The sequence below is a fragment of the Anomaloglossus baeobatrachus genome, chromosome 2, assembly GCF_048569485.1.
Source record: "Anomaloglossus baeobatrachus isolate aAnoBae1 chromosome 2, aAnoBae1.hap1, whole genome shotgun sequence".
Lineage (NCBI taxonomy): Eukaryota > Metazoa > Chordata > Amphibia > Anura > Aromobatidae > Anomaloglossus > Anomaloglossus baeobatrachus.
Genome location: NC_134354.1, coordinates 698,913,466 through 698,936,938, shown reverse-complemented (window position 1 = coordinate 698,936,938; position 23,473 = coordinate 698,913,466). Strand labels below are relative to the sequence as shown.

Sequence of the window (23,473 nt, the reverse complement as noted above, 5' to 3'; positions counted from 1 at the left end):
ACAAGACCTTACTATTATTATATTTCTATTAATCTCACTTGCCTATTGTCTAACTCCGAGAATTGGGAAAAGTGGCAAAAAGAAAAAATAAGAAATATAAAAAAGACATGCAGATGGATAGTCAGACAGATAGACAGAGAGGTCAATCAAAATTGCCAACTCAGCCAGAAAGTCTGGGAGGCTCATTGAAAACCAGAAGACTCTGGGATTCAAGGAAAAGTAAGAATTTCTACCTATCATTGTTGCAACTTCATAAAATTTATCAATTCCAGAAGTTTCTTGAGTCCCAGAGTCTTGGCGAGGCAGGAAATGGAAGGGCAAAATATGGGAAGAGAATAGGCATCGATAGTTGGCCTTCAAAAAAAGGCATAGTTCTGATGTCAGCCTTATAAAGTTGACAAGTGGGAGATATACAGCGGAGGCAGAGAAAAATGCCTTCTTGTCTTATCCTCATTTGACTTTCTATTAATCACGAGAATGGGAGGATATCAGGCCTGTTTTTATTACACTTGGCACCTTTGTTTGTAAAAGTCTTTTAATTATACTGATTGGAACATGCCTACGAATGCAACGTCCTCTGTAGTGCAGATGCCAGCAGTTTAGAGGACACAAACTAAACACATAAGAAAATTGGCCTAGGAAGACTAAGGAATTCTCGAATAAAATCTGCCTTTTCTTCCATTTTATGTGAATTATTTTTTTCTAGAAACTGAAAATTATATGTAGATCTCTTAACCAAGCTCTAATCTCTAACTCCCTCAGCTTGCGTCCTTCCCTTCAATATCTTTCCCTTATCCTACGTACCAGTATATACTTTTTACTGAGTACATATTTCAAACTTGACTCATTTTGGAACCTTTCCTTCCTATTTGCACTTCTCTACACTGAAAAATCTTCAGGAAAAACATATAATAGGGTTCCTGATGTTTTATAATACATAAATACACATATATCATAATATCCTGATGTTAATTAATTATCTTTTAATATTTATTTATAAGTGTAAACTGAAAAGACTTTAGGTACATGTGATCCCTGAAGCACCCCTATGCCTTAATCAGCCTAAATCATAGATTTCATAATTTGTACTTTTCTGCTTCGATCTAATATTAAAAGTGATTTCCCCAGAGGCTCTGACTCATTAAACACTTTCATATAATGAGATACGCAATACTTAAAAGTACATGACACTTGTACTTGTGTGGGGATGGAGGAGGTCAGGCTTTCACATTTCTCAAGTAATTTCATAAACTCTTATAAATGTTTCAACTAATTCCATCATACTTAAAATATTCAAGCTGAAGCATAAAAAGTATATCTATATATGCAAATTGCCTCTTCAGAGAGGTTGAGGACTTGAACTTTAGTGCCACCTATTGGAAGTAGGAATCCTAAAAGTATGCAAATCGAGATTCTAGTTTGGCTTTTATCCTAGGTCATATGGCAAGGCTCGTTAATGGGTTGATATTGACTTATAAGATTGCTACTTCCAATAGAGTTCAAGACACCATTTTTATCTGAAGAGGTAATTTGAATATTTAATTTCCCAGTGGAGCATTACATGGCTTATAAGCCTCCTTACATTTGCATGTCAGGCATGTCATTCTCCACAATGAGAAAAGTTATCCCTTAGATCTCTATTTATCTATATACACACAAATGCACACACACAAATATATAATATATATATATATATATATATCAATCACACAGTTAAGTCCAGTAATATGTAGACAATGACAAGTTTTGTCATTTTACCAGAACATTTTCAAGATACAGTTATATAATCAATATGGGATTAAAGTGTAGACCCTCAGCTTTAATTTTAGGGCATTCACATCCCAATTGGAGTATGGGTATAAGAAGTACAGCTCGTTTTTATGTAGCTGCCTCTTTTTCAAGGAACCATAAGTCATTAGACAATCTCAAAAGCAATTTAATGGGCTTCATGGACTCCCTCATTACAACATCATCAATTAAACAGGTAAAAGGTCTGGAGGTAACCCTAACTCACACCATGTAAGCAAAGTAGCTCTCAGTGGAAGAGAAACAGACTATCATTAGGCTAAAGAAATCCATCAGAGAGCTAGCAGAAATGTTAGGTGTGGTCAAATCAACAGTCTAGTATATTTTGACCCCTGCCCACAAAAAAGAGAGCGCACTGGTGAGCTTGGGAACTCAAGAAGGTCTGGACCTCCACGGAACACAACAGTGGTGGATGATCCTTTCCATGGTGAAGAAAAACATTTTGACAATATCCACTCAAGTGAAAAACACTCACCAGGAAGTCGTTGTTTCAGTATCTAAGTCTTCATGAGAGCAAACACAGAGGGTTCACCACAAGGTGCAAGCCATTAATCAGCATTCACGATAGAAAAATCAAATTAGACTTTGCCAAAAGAATATCTAAAGAAGCCAGCCCAATTGTGACAAAACATTCTTTGGAAAGATGAAACTAAAATCAACCTATACCAGATTGATGGGACAAAGAAAGTATGGAGAAGGCTTGGAACGGCTCATGATCCACAGAACATCAATTTCTTTGTAAAACATGGTGGAGGCAGTGTGATGGCTGGGCATGCATGGATTCCAATGGCACTGGGCCACAGTGTTTATTGATGATGTGACTAAAGACAGAAGAAAAATGTATATCTGTAAAGATAAATACCAGCGCTATTGGACCTATGCAACTACAGTTTGCAGCTAGATTATGGAAAACACCCTCGATTTGACTGGGATTAAAATTAAAATATATATTAAATTCTAAAAAAAAAATAATAAGAAAATATATTTATATACATATATCCAATAAGTCTATTTATAATCTTGGATCATCAAAGGAAAAGTTTTGGTTTTTTTTGAATCTTTCCTTTTTTTTCTATTTAAAAAAAAAAAAACAACAAAAAAACAAAAATACAAAAAAACCTTTAAAAAAATTTTTTTGATGGGAAACTTTTAAAGGACATTTAACCCTTTCTTGTTGGACTAAAGGGGATAGCCACCAGCAGGGGCTCCACTTATATCATAAACTATCTAGAATTTAGCTTACAGGGTGATACTTTCCGCTCAGATTCAACCAAATGCAGAAAGGTTGATTGGATGGCGCTTCACAGTACAGATGGACAATGACCCAAAATATACTGCTAAAGCAATCCAGGAGACTTTTTACGGCAAAGAAGTGGAATACTCTGCAATGCCCGGGTCAATCACCAGATCTCAACCCCATCAAGCTGTATTTCACATGCTTAAGACAAAACGTAAAACAGGCAACAACTGAAGTCAGCTGCAGTAAAGGCCGGCAAAGCATCACAAAGGAGAAAACCCAGCATTTGGTGATGTCCATGGCTTCCAGACTTCAGGCAGTCATTGCGTGCAAAGGAGTCTCTACGAAGAATTGTTGGAGCTTGTTTTCCACATTGTTTGTTTTTTTTTGCCTTCCTCTGGATCAACATGTTAGGCTAGGGGTTGAACTAGATGGACTTAGAGTCTCCCTTCAACCTTAAAAACTATGATGCTATGATACTATGATACTATGAATTAAAAACATTTTATTTATGGTAAAGTTACTTTGCCTAATTAGTTTTGAGCCCCTGAAATAAGGAGGTTTCATAGAAAAATGGTTGTAATTCCCAAAAGGTCTACAATATATTTATTTCAACCCCTTTAATTAAACCTGAAAGTCTACACCTCAATTGCATCTCAGTTGTTTCATTTTAACTAAAAATATTTCTGGGCCTAACCTAATATTACTTAATATTAATATTACTTAATACACAATACATATAGACGGAGGATATAGAAGAGTCAACTAGTCACCCCTGTAAGAATGCCAGTTTTTCTAATGTAAACAAATGATACCAAGAAAAATCATTTCAGAACTTTCTCCACCTTTAACCCCTTAGTGACCGAGCCAATTTTGACCTTAATGACCAGACCAAATTTTTGAAATCTGACCAGGGTTATTTTACATGGTAATAACTCCAGAATGCTTCAATCAATCTATCAATCAATCAATCAATCAATCAATCAATCAATCAATCCTAGTGATTCTCAGATTGTTTTTTTGTGACACATTGTACTTTGTGTTAGTGGTAACTTTAGGTCGATATTTATTGTGTTTATTTGTGAAAATATCAGAATTTTGGCAAAAAATTAGAGACTTTGCAGTTTTCATACTTTTAATTTTTATATCCTTACACCAGTTAGTCATGTTGTACAAAATAATTAATAAATAAAATGTCTCATATATCTACTTTTTGTCTGCATCATTTATCAAATCTAATTTTATTTTGTTAGGATGTTAGAAGGGTTAAACGTTTAGCAGCAAATTCTAATTTTTTTCAAGAAATTTACAAAACGCAGATTTAAATTGTCTTTGAGAGGCCTATATATTGGAAAGTGCCCAAAATTGATAAAATTTTAAAAACTGCACTCCTCAAATACTTAAAAATTGCTCTCTGGAAGTTTTTAACCCTTCAGGTGCTACATAGAAATTAATACAAAAAGAATAAAAAAAAATAATATCTCCTCTAAAATATTGCTTTAGCCCCACTTTTTCACTTTTACAAGGAATGGCATGTAAAAATGGAACCCACAATTTTTGACCCAGATACTTCTGAGCACGCTGATACCCTACATGTGCTCTGAAACCTCTGTTTGGACAAACGGTCAGGCTTGGAAGAAAAGGAGCACCAGTTGAATTTTGGAACAAATCTAGTGAAATAGCAGAGGCCACCCACATGACTCACACTATTTTTAAAACTCAAGGAAGAATTCATTTAGGGGTGTGTTGAGCCATAGAGGCTTCATAGACCTTTTTAAAATGTGGATACAAAAAAACGAAAATTAAGTTTTTTTTCCCACTAACATATTGTTTTAGCCCCAAATTTGTAATTCTCACAATAAATGATAGGAGAAAACGGATCCCGTAATTTATTAGGCAATTTCTTCCGAACACGATGATACCTTATATGCGGTCAAAAACCGCTATTTGGCTACATGGCAGGGCTCGGAAAAGTTGGAGTGCTATTTGATTTCTGGAGCATAAATTTGCCTGGAATAGATTGCAAGTACTTGTTGCATTTCCAGAGCCCCTTACATGAGAAAACAGCAGAAACTCCCACAAGTGACCCCATTTTGGAAACTAGACCCCTCAAGGATTTCATTTAGGGGTGTACTGAGAATTTTTAACCTACAGGTGATTCACAAAACTTTATAACACTTAGATGTGAAAACAAAAAAAAAAAATTTTTCACTAAAATATTGTTTTAGCCTCAAATTTATCATTTACATGAGGGGTAATAGGTGAAAATTAACCCCATAATTTGTAATGCATTTTCTCCCGAACACAGTGATACCCCATATTTGGTCAAAAACTAATGTTTGGCCACTTGCAAAACTCGGAATAGTAAAGAGGGCTATTTAATTTTTTGAACACAAATTTGGACATGGTGTTGCATTTACAAAGCCCCTGCAGTGCCAAAAAAGCAGAAACCCCCGCAAACACCCATTGTACAAATCGCACCTCTCAGTGAATTCATCTATGGCTGCAGTGACTATTTTGATACATCCAGAATTGCAAATATGCCCTTTTAGTGCTCATATATTATGCCCCCATGTATTATAGTACCCCATACATTGTGCCCAACTTGTGCTTCTGGTGACACGCACACCGTAAATTAAGTGGGCTCTCCCCACTACAATAATGCTACACAGGTGGCCACTTACTGCAGTTTAGACACAGGGGGCTCAAAAAGAGGGGAAAATTTGGATTTGGTAGTGCAGATTTCACTGCATTTTATTTGGGGGGTGGGAGCTGTCACTTTTCCAGAATCTTGGTTCTACCAGTAACTTTGGAACCCCCTATATTTCCAGCGACAGATGATGGACCTGAGTGGGGAATTTTTTTTTGTCCTGGAGAAGTTAGGATTTTGTTTGTAGAATTTTAGGGTACATAATATATTTTGATCTCTTTCAGTATAAGGCTGGGATCACATTCTTGTGTTCTTTGCTGAGCACTTACAACGGGGTGCTATGTAAATCACCCAAAAAATGCTAGTAAGAGGAAACCCCGGACAGAACTCACTCACTATAATGAGGCAGATGGAGACACTTTGGACTCCGTTTGGCTCCTGTTCCGGTGGTGTTCATCTATTTAGGTGTTCACAGAAATGTGTCTGTCCATACTTGTGTGCTAAAAAAAACCCTAAAACAGAGACCAGATGGAGTCCAAAGTTTCTCCATCTGCCTTATCATAGTGAGTGGTTCCAACTGGTTTTTTTTCTGAATCATGTTTTTTGGGATTTACATGGAAACTCTGATATAAGTGCTGACTCCTGAGCGGAGAGGATAAATCTGAATTGAGCCTTTTTCTGATTTTTGGGATGTAGAATGAATCACATAGAGAGCAGAAGGCCGGGGCCACACGGGGACTAATGCGATCCTCGCATGACACTCGGCTCACACTGGCAGCACAGCAGGAGCAGAGTGTCATGCGAGGGTCACTGCGACTGAGGTCCAACCATGCGATCGGACCTCAGCTGTGGGGGGTGGGCCGGCACTGAGGAGGGGCGGGCCGGCACTCAGGAGGGGAGGGAGGGATTTATCTCCCTCTCTCCTCCGTTGCTGGCTATTGCCATTCTCGCCCTGCACTCACGGTACACCGGTGTACTGTGAGTGCAGTGCGATCTTTCTCTCGCCCCATTGACTTGAATGGGTGCGAGAGAAAGAGTCTCGCATTGTTTTCTCGGTCCGATTGGGGCCGAGAAAATAATCGCTCATGGGTGCTGACACACAGGCTAATATTGGTCCGAGTGGAATGCGATGTTTTATCGCATGCCACTCAGTCCCATTTTCATGCCATGTGTCTTAGGCCAAGCAAGAAAAGTTCTTATTTTTATTTTAGCGCAGTTCATCGTGCTGCATTAGTGATAGGACGGATTTATTTTTCGGATCGGTGTGATACCATATTTACGGCATTTTTTTTTTTTATGTTTTGCTTCTACCACACAGTAAAATCGCTTTTTTAAATTTTTTTTAATAAATAGTTTTTTTGTCGCCATATACTAAGAGCTGTCACTTTTTTATTTTTTGGCAAATAGAAGTGTATGAAGCCTTATTGGAGACTTTTTTGCTACCATTTTGTGATATACAACATTTTTCGCTTTTTATTCAGATTTTTCAGATGCAGAATAAAAACCAGCAAGTTAGTTCTTGTTTTTACTTTTCATTTTTGTGCAGTTCACTGTGCGATAAACATGATAAGACCAATTTATTCTTTGGGTCAGTACAGTTATATTGATACCAGATTTATATAGCTTTGCTATTTTTTCACTAAAAGCAATATTTTACAAAAATTAATTTGTATTTGTATCGCCATATTCTGAAAGTTATCACTTTTTTTTTTGCCAAATGATCCATATTACTATGACTTACTGACGGTTTCTTGTTTTCACTTATACAATCTTTTTTTTTACATAACTATTTGATTTGCTTTTTGTTCTATTTTTTTATGTGTCAGTAGTATGATAAAATAGCGACATTTTGAGGGTGTTTTTTAATTTTCTTTTATAGTGTTCAGCATATGGAATAAATAATGTGACAGTTTTATAGATCAGGTCTTTTGTGGACAAGGCAAGGCTAATTATGTGTATGTTTTATTTGTTTGTTTTTATTTTAACACAAAGGCTGCAATTTTGTGGCAAAATGGTTTTTGTAATTTGTGTGCGCATTTTTTGTGTGTGTGTATGGTGTTTTTTGTTTTTCATTTTTTTACGTTATATTTAACTATTTTATTTTTTCACTTAGTCCCACTATGGGACGTGAATATTTTTTACTCTGATCACTGGTCTCATGCACTACTTTTCTTGTGTCCCGCAGTGCTGGTCTGTCAGTATCTCACTGACTATGCCCGTTACACCCTTCCTATAGCAAGATCTAACAGGCCACCATATCCTAGTCATCAGATGATCTCAGGGTACCATGTCAATGTGACGCCCTGGGCTAGCCAGGTTGTCACAGGTAGTCCCATAAACACAACACAAGGCTCCCCCCCCCCTTAGTAAGGTGACAGCAGCCAAACTACAAAACCCTTGCCACCCCCCTCCGGGTTTGATGTTCACACCAGAGAAGCAGAGCCAGGCGGTTGGCTCCACCCACCGAGGAGTTCACAGGACCCGAGGCGGGAAAAACAGTAGTCTAGTCTAGTCTTCACAGTGAAGTGGAGTGGAGTGAAGTTCAAGGGCAGATCTGTGCCTAGGTCTGCCATAGTCTACACCAGGTGTCTGGGTTGGAGCCCAGTCACCTCTGGCAAGGAGGCAGACGGTGGTGGCCGCCTGCAGGAGCTGGGATTACAGCCGGTGGAACCGTAGGAACCGGGGACGGGCGGTGGCCCGCCGGTACCAAATCGGGGAACTGATTGGAAACTGGAGCACCAGGAGGGGTACTCAGACCCAGTACAAGGCCTAGAAACAACCGGGTGGGCTAAGTCAAATCAACTGATTGAGGACTGGACTTTAGGACCTTTCCCACATAAGACCCGACTGAAGAATGACCAAGAAGAAGAATACGACCGCACCAACTGTGATTTTTTTCATCCGGTAAATCTTTATTCCATTTTTAAGGTGTGCGCATAGAGACCCAAGGGGCCAGCGTCAGCGAGCAAAGAGGGCTCTCCCGACACATATCAAGCCGGGGAGCGGACTACCGTTGCTCAGGCATAGGAGTTGTGATTTCTACATAAGTGAGGTGCAGGAGAAAGGCGGAAACCACCAACATGTTAAGGGGAAAACTGCAGCCGGCTGCGGGCACCGTTCACCATCTTGTTTGGTTTAACAGAGACTCCAGGGTGTTTGTCATAGTGAGTACAACAGTGCCTTCGGGCCGACACCGCGACGCACCACACCGACACCCCAGCACGCATCCATCCCCTCACCTCAGCACCTCCCTCGGGCCCCGGGACCATCATTCCCCCTACCCATGGAGGGGGTCAACACCAAGCTGCGCAACACCATCCCCGGGAGCCTAGTCAACGGCAATAGTGGTGTCCAACCATTCACCACAACCCGTTGGTGGCATCACGAACTTAAATCCCCTACAAACAACCGCGGCTCCGGCCGTGGACCTCCTGACCGAAGTCCCTACGTGTAGCGCTAACCCCCCTTTCAGAGCGATGTGACCCCCGGGTCCGTGAAGAGCTCGAGCCACCCACCGATGAGCACGGATCCGAGCGGCTCGGCAGCCGGCCGAGCCTCTGGGCGGTGCATCAACAATTGACATACACAAATACGATCAAGGGAAGACGATCCTGATAAAGGGGGTCTTTTAACTGACTTTTAACCACTTAGATACCACTGTCGGTGATTGACAGTGGTATTTAAGGGATTAGTCAGCCCTGATCGGTTCCAAAACTGATTGGGGCCGATGTCCACAGCTGTCAGCTGTTCACTATTCATGTGTCTTCAATAGTGAGAGGAAAGAAAGTCACTGACAGGCACTTGTGTCGGAACAAAAGGCTTTGGGTTTTTTGTTCATACTACCCAATCCTTATCTCCCTCAGTCAACATCATCTGCCATGGTAAAGTCGGGAAGTTCCATACACAGTAGTTGGTTGGTTGGCCATTGGTTGACTGTTCTCGCTGAATACGGGTAAGTTTTGATGACTTTGCTCTTATTTGTATGGAGCATTAGGCATCCTGTGCATCTGTCAACTGAAGCTTGTGACAGATATAGTCCCTAATTATATACCAGTATTATATACTGTATTTTTAGCTTTATAAGATGCATCGGATTATAAGACATACCCCAAAATTGAAGGAGGAAAATATGAGGAAAATAATTTTTACTGTTAAAGTGAGGGTCTGTCTTATAATCCTAGTGCCTCTTATATTAACTCACCAGGGGGGAGCGGGCGGCGGTAGTGGAGCGGCTCAGGAGGTCACAGGAGGCAGGGTCGGCAATACTGCGAGCTCATGGGGTGTCACTGCAGCGGGCACCATTGATCCGCTTAATGGGCTTGGAGGAGATACTCAAGAGGGTCAGTGTGTGGCAGTGGAGGGTCAGCGATACTGTGGGCTCGTGTGGTGTCGCAGCAGCGAGCACTATTAATCTGCTGGCGGACTGCGGGCTCCAATGAATCATCGGTGGACTTCAAGAAAATGTCTACGGAGGCGGCGTGTGTGCAGATTGATGCAATGGACTACAAGAAAATGGCCGTGGAGTCCTATCGTGCGAGCCGCCTCCGCAGCCATTTTCTTGAAGTCCATCTCGTCAACTGTACGTGATTCAAAGCAGCCCACAGATCAATGGCGCCCGCCGCCACGACACCCCACAAGTATGCAGTATTGCTGACCGTCTGCTGCCACACACTGACCATCTTGAGCATGACAGCGACTCTGCCGAGCCCCCCAGCAGATCAATGTCGCCTGACACCGTGATACCCCTTCAGCCCGCTGTATCGCCGACCCTGCACTACCACTGATGGCCCAGTAAGCCATATGCAGTTTGTAAGATGCACCCCCATTTTTCCCCCAGTTTTGGGGGGAAAAAAGTGTGTCTTACAAACTGGGAAATATTATCTTAAAGCAGTGTTATTAAATTACATTATGTGTGGAACTATTATCTGGTTAATATACGATGCATTATTTGAACACTGTAGGGTGGTATTACTGCTACTGTGTGGTATATTATTTTTGCAATGTATGGTGGTTTTAGCAATGTAGATGATTGCTATTTGAGAAAGTGTAATTTTGCCAACATATAGCACTAGTATGTGGGCACAAAATTATATGCTACAGATTGACACTATAAGTTCATACACGATTTGGGAAAGCGCCAGCGCATTATGGTTTAAAGGTTCATATACTGTATGTATAGTCATGGTCGAAAGTGTTGGAACTTTTGAAATTGCTCCAAAAAAATGAAGCATTTCTCCATGAAAATAATTGCAATTACACATGTTTCTTCCCTTTGTGTGTATTAGAACATTACAAAAAGAGAAAAAAAGGCAAATGGAATATAATTTCACACAAAACCACAAAATGGGCAGGTCAAAATTGTTGGCACCTTTCCAAAACTGTGGGTAAACAACTTTGTTTCAAGCATGTGATGCTAGTTGAATCTCAACTGTGTCAAGTAACAGGTGTGGGCAATATGAAAATTACACCTAAAACCAGATAAAAAGGGGAGAAGTTGACTTAATCTTGCATTGTGTGTCTGTGTATGCCACGCTTAGTATGGAGAAAGAAAGAGGAGAAGAGACCTGTCTGAGGACTTGAGAACCAAAATTGTTGAAATAGATCAACAATGTTAAAGTTGGAAGTCCATCTCCAGAGATCTTGATGATTCTTTGTCCATGGTGCGCAACATAATCAAGAAGTTTACAACCCATTGCAATCTCCCTGGACGTGGACGGCAGAGACAAATTGATTATAGGTTGTAGCGCAGGATAGTTCAGATGGTGGATAAGCAGCCCCAATCAAGTTTCAAAGAAATTCAATATATCCTGCAGACTCATGGTACACCAGTGTCAGCGTGAACTATCCGTCGACATTGGAATGAAAGGAAACGCTATGGCAGGAGACCCAGGACGAACTCCCTGCTGACACAAAGACATAAAAAAGCCAGACAGCAGTTTGACAAAATGTACGTTAGTAAGCTAAAATCCTTCTGGGAAAGTGTTTTGTGGACAGATGAGACCAAGATAGAGCTTTTTGATAAAGCTCATCAGTCTTTTGTTTACTGAAAACTGAATGAGGCCTACAAAGAAAAGAACACAGTACCTACATTCAAATATGGTGGAAATTCAAAGATGTTTTGAAGTTATTTTGCTGCCCCTGGCACTGGGTGCCTTGACTGTGTGTAAGGCCTCTTGCACACGTTCGTGAAAAAACATGCACGTTTTTCACGGACGCGTCAGAGGTGCGTTTTGCCCTCTCTGAGCCGTTTTATGGGCTACATGTGTTCTCCGTGAGTTATACGTGATAACACACGGAGAACGGGAACTTTCTGCTCACCTGTCCCTGGCTTTGCTGTCCGTGGTGCTGAACTTTGGTCTCCGGTCCTGCCGACTCCCTGCTGCTGCTGCTGCTTCCGGCCGCAGTGACGTGAATATTCAATTAGCAAAATGAGCGGCGGTCGGCAGCAAGTGACAGCAGCGGCAGAGACTGCAGGGCTGGAGAAGGTGAGTAAAGTTTTGGGTTTTTTTTCTCACAGATACATGTCTTTTCTCCGGTGCGTGTCACACAGAACACATCCATGTGGTCCGTTTGCATTACGTGTGACACATTTGCGTTCCGTGTGACACCCGTAATGCCAGAGAGAAAACGGACATGTCGGCGTGAGAAACACACGGACACACGTAAGTACGGAACGGACACACGATCTGTGCGAAAATACTTACATGTGTCAAAACGTGAGAAAACTGCCAAACACGTACCAGAGGCACGCACGTGTGAAAGAGGCCTAAGGCATAATGAAATCTGAAGATTACCAAAGGATTTTGTTTCGTAATTTAGTAGCCAGTGTCAGAAAGCTGAGTTTGCATCCTAGGTCATGGGTCTTCCAGCAGGACAATGACCCCAACTATACTTCAAGAAGCCCCTAGAAATGGATGGAAACAAAGCTCTGGAGAGTTCTGAAGTAGCCAGCAATGATTCCAGATCTAAATCCCATTAAAAATCTGTGAACAGATCTTAAAATTGCTATTTGGAGAATGCACCCTTCAAGTATGAGAGATCTGGAGCAGTTTGCAAACGAGGAGTCCAAAATTCCAGGTGAGAGGTGTAAGAAGCTTGTTGATGGTTATATTAGCGATTGATTGCAGTTATCTATTCCGAATATTAAGTTGAACGTGCCAACAATTTTGTCCTGCCCATCTTTGTAGATTTGTGTAAATTTATATCAAATTTGCCTTTTTTCTCTTTTTATTTTTTTGCGTTGCTCCAATACACACAAAGGAAATAAACAAGTGTATGACACAAAACGCAATCATTTTCATGGAGAAATATTTCATTTTCCTGAACAGTTGTAATGGTGGTCAACGTTCGGCCATAACTGTATATATATATATATATATATATATATATATATATATATATATATATATATGTGAGAAAAATAGATAGCTGTGCAATAACTATATAATTTAACAATTTAACAGTGACATCAACCATCAGGTTATAGTCATCCTGCTGCGACATCCTTTGCATTCTACCTTAGAATGGTTATTTGTGTAATAATGTCCTGGTGCACAACTGAGTCTAATGTGGAAGCGTCCCCATTTATAATACAACAGTTAATTAGATTACTTCCATTCCATGTACTGAAAGTGCGAAACCCCATACTGTTAGCACAGGCTAATAAAAGCAGAGTCTCAGAGCTTCCCATAATGATATTCTCCCATGAATATATCAGAGGATAAATAAATGTTTCATGAAAATAAATCCTAAAATGAGGACTTTCATCTTGCTCACTCTATCAGTTCTTGTCCCTTGTTGATATTTTGTTAAGCTAGGTCTCCTGCACACCCTGCGGTATTATTATCTGATATTGCCTATTGGTAGAAATATCTTCACACAAAAAAAATCTTTAATATTTAAAGTGCTGCTGTGATAGACAGGTAACAACACAAAACTGAGATATTGCTTCTTTACAACCAAGGATTCCAAATGTGAATCTAATGTAACGTCAAACCCACAGCTCCGCTCCAGGGATTTAGATATACTGCACATTTATAGTTCCAAGTTTCACCTTAGATAACTTTCTGTTTTTTTCCGATTTCTCCATACACATGCAGGCGCGGCTTATTTAAGCATGGAAGTGTTCTCCATATGGAGAAGGGATAGGATTCAGCCAGATTCCCCTGACAGAAGCTTATCTCACATGAGAACATAGCATTGGGAATGTTGAAATTCAACATGCCCCTTTCCCCCACTAACATCTCTTAGGGAAAAGTCAGGATACAAACACACACATTACATGGTCTGCTAGTCCTGCTAATAAGACACAAGCCTCATTGTTTTGCACTTTGCTTCTCAACACTAATTTTGCCCATTGGGTATTATGTATCATCTTACCGTGATAAAATCATCAGCATCACAATCCCTTCCTTGATATTTGCACTCTAACATCATTTCACCAAGCTGGTGTGAAGAGCGATCAATGATCGAGTACATATCAGGTGTACCAGCCCCAGTTTCCTGAGATGGTTCAGAAACCAGTTTCGAATCCCCATCGCCATTTGGGTTTCCTATCAGAGGAGATAGGTATGATATGTCAGAACTAGAGAGTTGAGAGGGTCGGAAGCGATTGCAGTTGCAAAAAGTAATCGCTGGAAAGGCCATCTTGCTCGCCACCATCTCATCGACTGCGGTGAAATGAGCATATAGTCTATAAAAAGCCACACGCTCCCAGACCTGAGATAGGAACAGAAAGATGGAAACTAAAAAGGCTCCAGCCCAGAATAGACGCCGGACTCCCCAAGGTTCTTCAGTGACAACGTGATTCAGTCCATGGAGAGTGCAGCCGCTGGCAAAGGAAACCGGATCCATGGCTTCGCCATCCTCCTCAGTTATGTCTATGTTTTCACATTCCACGTTATCGTCTCTATTATTTTTATGTCCTTTGTCTGTAGACACAGAAAATGTGCAGAAAATCTGCACTGGCATTGCTTAGGTTTGAATTTGGAAGAAGTCTTTCTCCGACCTTTAAAAAGAAATAAATTATCACTCTATAGATTGATGACGGGATACCAACTTGCTTGGCTTATAGGTTCCGCCCATGAAAAAGTAAGACTAAGCACTCTTCTCCATGGAAAGAGACTTCTCGCCCCCTCCATACAAGAATATTTAGTTGTATGATCCACTGGAAGTCTTGATCAGTCATATCGAAGTTTCAGTTTCTATTCCATGTTATCTTAAATGATCTGAGATGCCGGAGTGACTGGAGGAGCATTACTCATATTCCTCCGCGGTGGGATGGTAGACATACAACTCTATGCTAACACTGTGTGGTTCCAGTCTCGCTCTGCCACTGCAGGCGGCAGCATACTGATCCAAGAGAGCAGTCATCAATAATATATTAGGATGCCTGTAGAAAGGGAGGTGCTGTATAGGGCTTGAAGAAATAAGGGCAAAAGGATTTCAAAAGAATGGGACATATGTTAGGCAAGTCCCATCAGAATTGTCATTGCCTTCTCTGGGAAAGAACATTTATTTTGTTGTATTACTGGTGAGGAAAGATATTAAAGACAAGTGAATTCTTCCTCCTGTTTTATCAGGCAGCTTTTAACGTAAGTTCTGAAGGTCCTTTAGGTCATTTTACACAAGCCCAGGGGACTGATCAAATCTCAGCTTTATTGCTGCGCTAGGAAGACTAAATCTATCTAGTATCTGAGCAGCGTAGATGCATGCACGAAAAAACCCTATAGCATTATCTAAAATAATAGAATGAATGAAAGACAAAGGAAATATGAATATGTCGAAGTGCAGTTATAGCTTCTCGAAAATAAAAGAAGCGGTTTGAAAAAGTGTTGACAGCCATTTTGTCAGCTAAACTCGGGGCTAGACAAGTCCCAGGAGCCAGGAAGACAGCCTGCTTAAAAAAGGACTGCAGCCGCTTAACTTCTAAGAGATACAGAAAGTTGTGGAGGCATCGACAGATACGTCACAAATATAATTCCTTATGTCTGCCAAAGAATATAAAAAAAAAAATCACAGAAATTAGAAAAATAATAAACAAATCCATCAAACGTATTATTCATCTGGTCCTCTTTAATGATAGGTAAACTTTTTTAGTAGAGTGACCCATAGACAACATGAATAAAATTGGAGGGACTTGGGGGGGGGGGACATTTTTCATAACTACTATATACAGATTAACATTCAAGGTTTTTTTTAACATGTCTCAGTTGAGGCTATGACTGCCTTATCCAATAGTTAAAACAAAAAAAAGAAAACTTTGGAGCACAGATGTAATTTATAGTTATGGGTCTGTCACAATGTGACTGTGAGATAGCGAGGGATAAGGGGTTCCTATACTGCCCCTCACACTAGGGAGCCCTAGTCTATCCCCATTACTCCTCATGGTGGAGATGCTGGAGTCTAGTGCCTTACTATACTTCTGAGTAAAGGAAATCTGTTCCACCCTCCCCCCAGGGAAGATTTGTCAAAGGAAACTTGCCACTGCAGCCTCTTATTTAATCCCCAGTTCCCTAATGAATCCAATATAAATAAGGAGGAAATGCGTCAAGAGGGTTATATGCCTGGGGCTAGACAGTACCAAACCTGGGTGCTGCCCTTGTTAGGGCGGAAGTTATACGCACTGCATGGGACACGACACGGTTGTTCAGTAATCCCTTCCCCTTTGGAACATTTGCTCCGCTGACTGACGGTTATTGTAGCCATTCTCCTGAATTCTACCAGACTGGTGAGACCAACCCTTTTTTTATGCACTTTATTGTTTACTCGTACAGGTATAGCACATTGACACTTTTGTATTTAGGGTGTTCACTTGAAATTGATTTTATTTAAATTAATGAAAAGTTATATTTTATAACTTTTGCTATATTCCCTATCATCTAATAAACGAATTGTAAGTCCCAATCATTGGGCATAGCTGTTTATTGACAGACAGGAATAAGAGAAACTCAGTCACACTGGACACTCACAGGAATAAATAGTAAGAAACTAAAGAGAAAAGCAAGTAAAGTAAGGGAGCAACAAAAAGGACAACAAGGCTAAGGCTACTTTCACACACCAGTTTTTTGCCATCAGGCACAATCTGGTTTGTGCCTGATGCGATCGATCCGTCGCAGATTGTGGCAAAACTGATTTGATGGATCCAGTAAAACAACAGATCCTCCTCATTTTTTCCCTTCAGGCCAAAGATTATTTGCTATGGAAGAGAGAGAGAGCGAGAGAGAGAGAGAGACGAATCTGTCGCCTTCCGGTCCCAAAAAACGTTCATTTGGACATTGCTTCCGTCAGCCGCACAGACAATTTTGGCCAGATACGGCGCACGCCGGATGAAATTCGTGAGGCCATGAGGCACAATCCGACCCTAATACAAGTCAATGGGGAAAAAAACGGATTAGACGCCGGATCTGTTTTATCCGCAATCCGATGGATTGTGCCTGATGGCAAAAAACTGATGTGTGAAAGAGGCCTTAACAGCACAACCGCAAACAACAATAATATAATATATCAACCACCACTAAGCCTGGATAAATCCACCTCTCCAGTCTAGTATAGTAAAGCTATAGCTGGCACTAATGCAAGTGTCCAGCCAGCATATATATGAGGTAAGTGAATATGACTGGCTCTCCCACAGCATTTGACTAAAGGAGATTAACTCTTGCTACCTGCTTATGAACTACAGGTCTGTAAGACGATGTCCGATTTACCCTTCGTTGATCATAGACATCAGAGAAGTTAACACAGGCAGAGTGCAAGAATCTGAAATTTCTCCAGATCTTGACACCACTATGACAGTCGGCGATGCTTGCAAAAACCTCCTTGTGTCAGGGTCCCCATGCAACATGTGTAGCATGTCCTCAAACTATGGGAAGTGATTAGTACTTATTACCTCACAGGGCCCAGATGGGAATTGAAATGCCACTTCCCCAATGCTTCTCTTATGCTTAAAACTAAAGGTTACTGTGAACTGCTAAAGATGACGCCAAGCAGTACAATCATTATGAGGGCATGCTAGATATCAGTAAAGTTTGAGTAATATGTCTGTGTTGGTAAACCAAGCCTACATTCATTGGCAAAACAACATTATCTCTATTAACAAATACAATCTGCCATGTAAAACTATTGCTGTCATTTTCCTTTGTAATGCCTCCTTCTGTTCCATTTTCTGTCTTTTTTTTTGCATCTGTCAAACAAATGGCATCATTTCCAAAGACTGTAGATTACAGTTACTAAATGATACAAACTGCAGTAATCACAGACTGTTATTCCAATGGAGGCTTGCAAGAGAGCAGGGTAGGGAGCGTAAACTCAAAGTCAGAAACAGGGAAGATGGATCCTAGTTCTGAAAAAAGTTGGAAGCACATGTGCCGAACTACTGTACTGAATGTAATCAGTACAAAGATGGTAAATGTGCTTAACACAAAGAAGGATAAGGCATTAAAGGGTTATTTCCATTGTAAAAAAGAACTGGAAAATGCTTGTAAAAGCAAGCTATCACGCTCACTATCGGGGATGGTACTACGGTGACCAAAAGTGGACCCACTGGATCACTGGGGGACACCAGGCTTACTCTTTTAGTGGAAGGGCTTGACTAAGCGCCCACCGCAAGGCGTACGCAGGTACTATTCCCAGGGCAGAGCCCGGGAATGTGGCAGCTGACTCTCAGGACAGAGGTGGACACAGGAGTAGACAGGGTTCATTGGAGTGGCAGAGGCAGATGGCACGGCAAGGGCAGACAGACACAGACTCTGGAGTGGCAAGGAACACAGGGGTAGCTGAGGCTGGAGGCACAGCTGGGGTGGACAGGCACAGTCTCTGGAGTGGCAAGGACCACCGGGGTGGATGAGGCTGGAGGCACGGTCAGGCCGGACAAGCACAGTCTCTGGTGTGGCGAGGGCCACCGAGGTAGCTGAGGCTGGAGGCACAGCCTCGCGGACAGGCACAGCCTCTTATGTAGCGAGGGCCACCAAGGTAGCTGAGGCTAGAGGCACAGTCGGGGTGGACAGGCAAGGAAATAGTACGCCATAAAAAGGCACAGCATACAACAATGTTGATCAGGCACCTCCCCTAGTGGGAGAGAGCTTTATGTACCCAGTGCCTCTCAGTCATAGGCGGAGAGGCACTTCCTGGGAGTGACAAGCTGGCTCTTTAAGAAAACAACAATCCCAGAGGATATGTGCTGTGCACACAGGCCCCAGGAGGAGGAAGTAGAGAGCATACACGAGGGGGAGCGAGAAGACGCCAGTACACATGTGAGAGCAGACTGCGGTGATGAGTATCGCGCATCCCTGCAGGAGGAGGAGAGCAGGGAGTGCCGAGACGCCAGTAATACACAAACATTGTTTCAATTTACCTCTTATTGCACTATTACCCTAAAAACGACACTTTTATTTTTTATATATTTCTGTTTACAACTCATTGGCTATGGTTAGAAGTGGTCTAGCAGCAAAGGCTCGAACGTGCACAGTGCTTACAAGCTTGTTTCTATTGAACTTTTAAGCACTGCACTGACACTAATCGGGATCGTTGGAGCTCATTTTTATCTCGCCATCCTTGCCAGTTTCAGCGCTGCTGCTCCCGCCCAACTTACTGTAAATAAGAACCGTAAAGTGTTCAGTACGAGCCTGGAGATCAAAATATCGCTGGTTTGAACTGTCAATCACACAGGAATGCCTGCCACCACCCAGCAAGCAGAAAACCAGGAGGCTTGGGCTGTACATTTCTGAAAAGAAAGGGTGAGACTTAAGGGGGCTTTACACGCTACAATATCGTTAATGTTTTATCGTCGGGGTCACGTCGTTAGTGACGCACATCCGGCGTCATTAACGGTATTGCAGCGTGTAACACTTACCAGCGACCTTAAACGTCCTCCAAAGTGGTGAAAATCATTCACCATGGAGAGGTCGTCCTTAAACCAAAAATTGGTAATGGTTGTTTAAAGATGTTGTTCCTCGTTCCTGCGGCAGCACACATCACTGTGTGTGACACCGCAGGAGCGAGGAACCTCACCTTACCTGCATCCTGCCCACAATGAGGAAGGAAGGAGGTGGACGGGATGTTCGTCCCGCTCATCTCCGCACCTCCGCTTTGATTGGCCGGCCGCTTAGTGATGTCGCGGTGACATCGCCGTGACGCTGAACGCACCTCCCCCTTGAGGGAGGGATTGTTCGGCAGTCACAGCGACGCCGCCGACCAGGTAAGTGCGTGTGACACTGCCGTAGCGATAATGTTCGCTGCGGCAATGATCACACGATATCGCATCGGGGGCGGGTGCTTTTGCATACGATATCGCTAGCAATTGCTAGAAATATCGTAGCGTGTAAAGCCCGCTTTACACTTTAAGCAAGAAAAATAGATCTTTTTTTGGATAGACTTCCCAGACTTCCCACAATATCTGTTGCTGGAGCTCAGAAAGTAGATTTAAAACCCGTATAAACCATAAGAGCCCCTCATAAAATGTATAAACTTTTATTAATATTTTATGATTATTTATAAACAAAAGTGCAAGTTAAAAATTGGGTGCATGGATTATAATTCAAGAGTGGGTCCCTGGGCTCATTCCCTAGTTTCCTCCTACCTGTCTGTGGAGGTCGACACCCTAGTGTGAACGCCTTGGTGCCCCCACTCAACGTAGACTCGCCCTGAATGTCCCTTCACTGCAAATAGATTTGTGCTGCTATGCTCAGGTGAGGGGACTTACATAATGTATGGTGATTCACACACATGCCACTCACAATATGATTCGTATGGATCAAAGGTACTGACAAATATAGTTTCCAAATCCTTCTATTATATGCACCAGTATTTATATATGTATATACATGTGAACACATATACACACATGCACATATACACTGGGCACTGCAGAAACAAAGTACAGTCATTCAGATAGGGGGACTAGTCCAGGGCACAGCCTAAGCTCCTATGCATCCTCATCCTGGATATATCATCTGTAATGAATCAGCTCAATAGCCTGTCCTCTGCCGTACAACACGGCTCTCCGCCCAACGCGTTTCCCCTCCAGGACTTCCAATCAAACGGAGGTTCCTCAGGGGCTGTCCACAATGGGGTCAATAACAGGATATAATTTCATTTCTAACATCAAGAAATACTTTTAGTCCTTCAATGAGGGATTTCTTAATCATAGCCAATAGAGCCTGCAAGAGTACATTTGCTGGGCATCTGCTGGTAGTGCAGGGGGTGATTATCGCCTTCTTGCAGATCCGGCTGCATAGATATGTGCTCTGGACGTCAGGTGGCAAGGTCAGCAGATGATAGACGCCTAGATAGATTTAAAACGCAGTAATATCACAATGTAATATTTTCCAAAATGGAACGGGTAGAATTCCTAATTGTTTGTATTGCGCACTAATGCCAATGTTCGTCATAGCTTTTGAATGTTGCTAGTAGGCAGGGACTGTTCTGTTGAAGTGTATGGATAAAATATTATTTAGAAATAGAGAAGCTGATCTGTTAGTACATGCAGCTATGAGCGGAAACTGTCCATTGTGCAGAATGAATAACAATTGTGTATATCGCGGAAGATATACATAGGAAATAAAGGGAAATTAAACTGCTTGATACTTCTGGTAAACAGCAAACTAAAGACTTTTATTCACACTTCATAAAAGCTGATTGATGGATGTAACCCATATACAATGACAAAGCATAACAGGCGATAAGTGTTATTGGATGTAATTCATGAGTGCTTTGCTTTTTCAGTTACGCTGCAGACTAAAACTAATCATTGTGGCTTTTTCATAGTTTTAAGAACCAGGAAAAAAACAGTAGAAAATGTAAAATCAGCATCTTATTATCAAGGTTTTAAGTTGAAAGTTCCAGATTTTTTATTTTCCAGCAGAGCTTCACACCTTCATTGTAACGTGATGGGACACACTCCAAACAACTGCCATATACAACCGCAGGAAAAAAAATGTCTTCATGCTACAGCATAGAGCAGATCATGGCACATTCAGTAAAAAGGGAATGGGAGGTGGTGACCTCTCCATCAATGGAAATCTTAAAGCGGAAGCTGGATTAGGCTGCTTTCACACCTCCGGTTTTAGCAGAGCCGGCCAATCCGGCTCTAAAACCTATGCAACGGATGCGGCGACAAAACCACATCCTTTGCATATGTGTCGCCCTGGGCAAGCCAGGGGTCACAGGTCACAACACCACCACACCCCACACTCCAGGTAGGCACATCACAGCTAACCAGAAATCCTTGTTGCCTTCCTCCAGAGGCTGATGATTCACACCAGGGGGTGGGCCAGGCGGTTGGCTCCGCCCACCAAGGAGATCACAGCTCTGGAGGCGGGAAGTACCAGGCAGTCTAGTCAGGGAGGAGGAAGTGGAAGGAGTGGAGGAGTAGCCCAGGCAGGGCTAAAGTAAACAACAGAGAAGTGAAAGTGCAGGAAGAGTGTGCAAAGCCTGAAGGGTCCAGCTTTGTGTAGGGCCAGAACAGCAAGGTCAGCGACGGCGGTGACTGTCTGGAGGGGGACCGTTTGGAAGTTCCTGGAAGGACCCCGTTGGCTGTGTGCCCGGTGGTCTGGAGCAGTGTTCCGAAGGACAGTCAGCACCAGGGCAGGGGCCTCTCGGACCCCGGCAAGGCTAGGAGTCGCCAAATTTGCCGAATCCGTCAGTGAAGGGGACGTAGATCCCCCAGCAACCAAGGCCCGATTGAAGGCAACAGCTCAACCTGAAGCAGAGAGACGCCGCCACCGCCAAGGCACCAGTTTCTCAGGGCCAGCGCCTGCGGGCAAAGTGTAGAGCTCCTCCGGCCCAGATTGTAGTCGGGGAGCGGGTAACCGGAGGGAATCCACCGCTACCACAAGTCAACCATAGGTGCAAGGAAGAGGGACATCACGGTCACCTACCGGGAGTGCAGGTGCAGCCGTCTGTGGGACCGTCCTACCAGCCGTTTGGTTTACCGTACAAACTGTGTCCGTGTCTCAGGCTGAGTGAGTACCACAGTGCCGCAAGGCGCAGCGCTGCCCCCGCGTCCCTGCGCCCACCAGGCCCCGCACCTCACAAACCATCACCGGGCCCCGGGATCACCAACCCCTGCCCACGGAGGGGTAGTACAACACCTGGCTGCTCCGCATCACCATCCCCGGGACCCCCGCATTGAGCAGCGGTGGTGAAATCACCACAACCGTGGGTGGCATCACGAACTATAACAATCCCCGCACCCAACAAACCCCTTTCACTCACGGGCGAGGAGTGCCGCTCGAGAAACCCCCGGGATCCGGCCTACGGCTCGAGCCACCACTGAGTAGCGGCCGCCGGACCCGAGCAGAAGGGGGTGAGCGCGGTGTGCTGACACCCTCCTCCCCGCCCGCGACAACTTGGCGTCACGAACAGGATCTTACCGCTCTGCCGTCTGGTAGAGGTGCGCCTTGTTACCGCCGGAGGTGTCCGGCAGAAAAATTTCAGAAGCCACCATCTTTGGCGCGAAGAGTTCCCGCTCGAGCGTCTTCTCGAGCAGTAGAGGCGCGAAGGCCAAAACCCCGCCCCGAGAGAGGAGGGGCCGGAAAGAGCTAAGGGGGACGAAAACAAGATGTCTGCGCCCGACGGAGCCGCCGGAGGAGCGGTGGTCGCAGCCGCAGCGGCACCCGCGGATGGGAATGGGCCTGCCCAAGTCCCGGTTGTACCGGCGGGAGGTGCCGCGGCCCCTGCGCTCGCTCAGGTCATGCCGTTTTCCTTGCCCTATGCGCCCGGAGCTGCCTGGCTACCGCAGTATGACGGGAAACCGGATGCCCTACAGGCCTTCCGGAAAAAGC

The 23,473-nt window shown here is 43.1% G+C and overlaps 1 protein-coding gene across 4 annotated transcripts in view; it reads right to left on the bottom strand.

The window, feature by feature from the left end:
• Nucleotides 1–23,473, bottom strand: part of ASIC1 (acid sensing ion channel subunit 1) — a 460,355-nt gene that overhangs the window by 129,513 nt on the left and 307,369 nt on the right. Inside the window, exon 1 of one of the 4 annotated variants that reach the window (XM_075337257.1) lies at nucleotides 14,073–14,928. The exons of the other annotated variants lie outside the window; for them this stretch is intronic. Within the exon in view, the coding sequence (XP_075193372.1) occupies nucleotides 14,073–14,663 (591 nt within the window). The 5' untranslated portion in view covers nucleotides 14,664–14,928. Of the gene's footprint in view, nucleotides 1–14,072; nucleotides 14,929–23,473 lie in introns of those variants that run through there. 4 annotated transcript variants of the gene reach the window in all.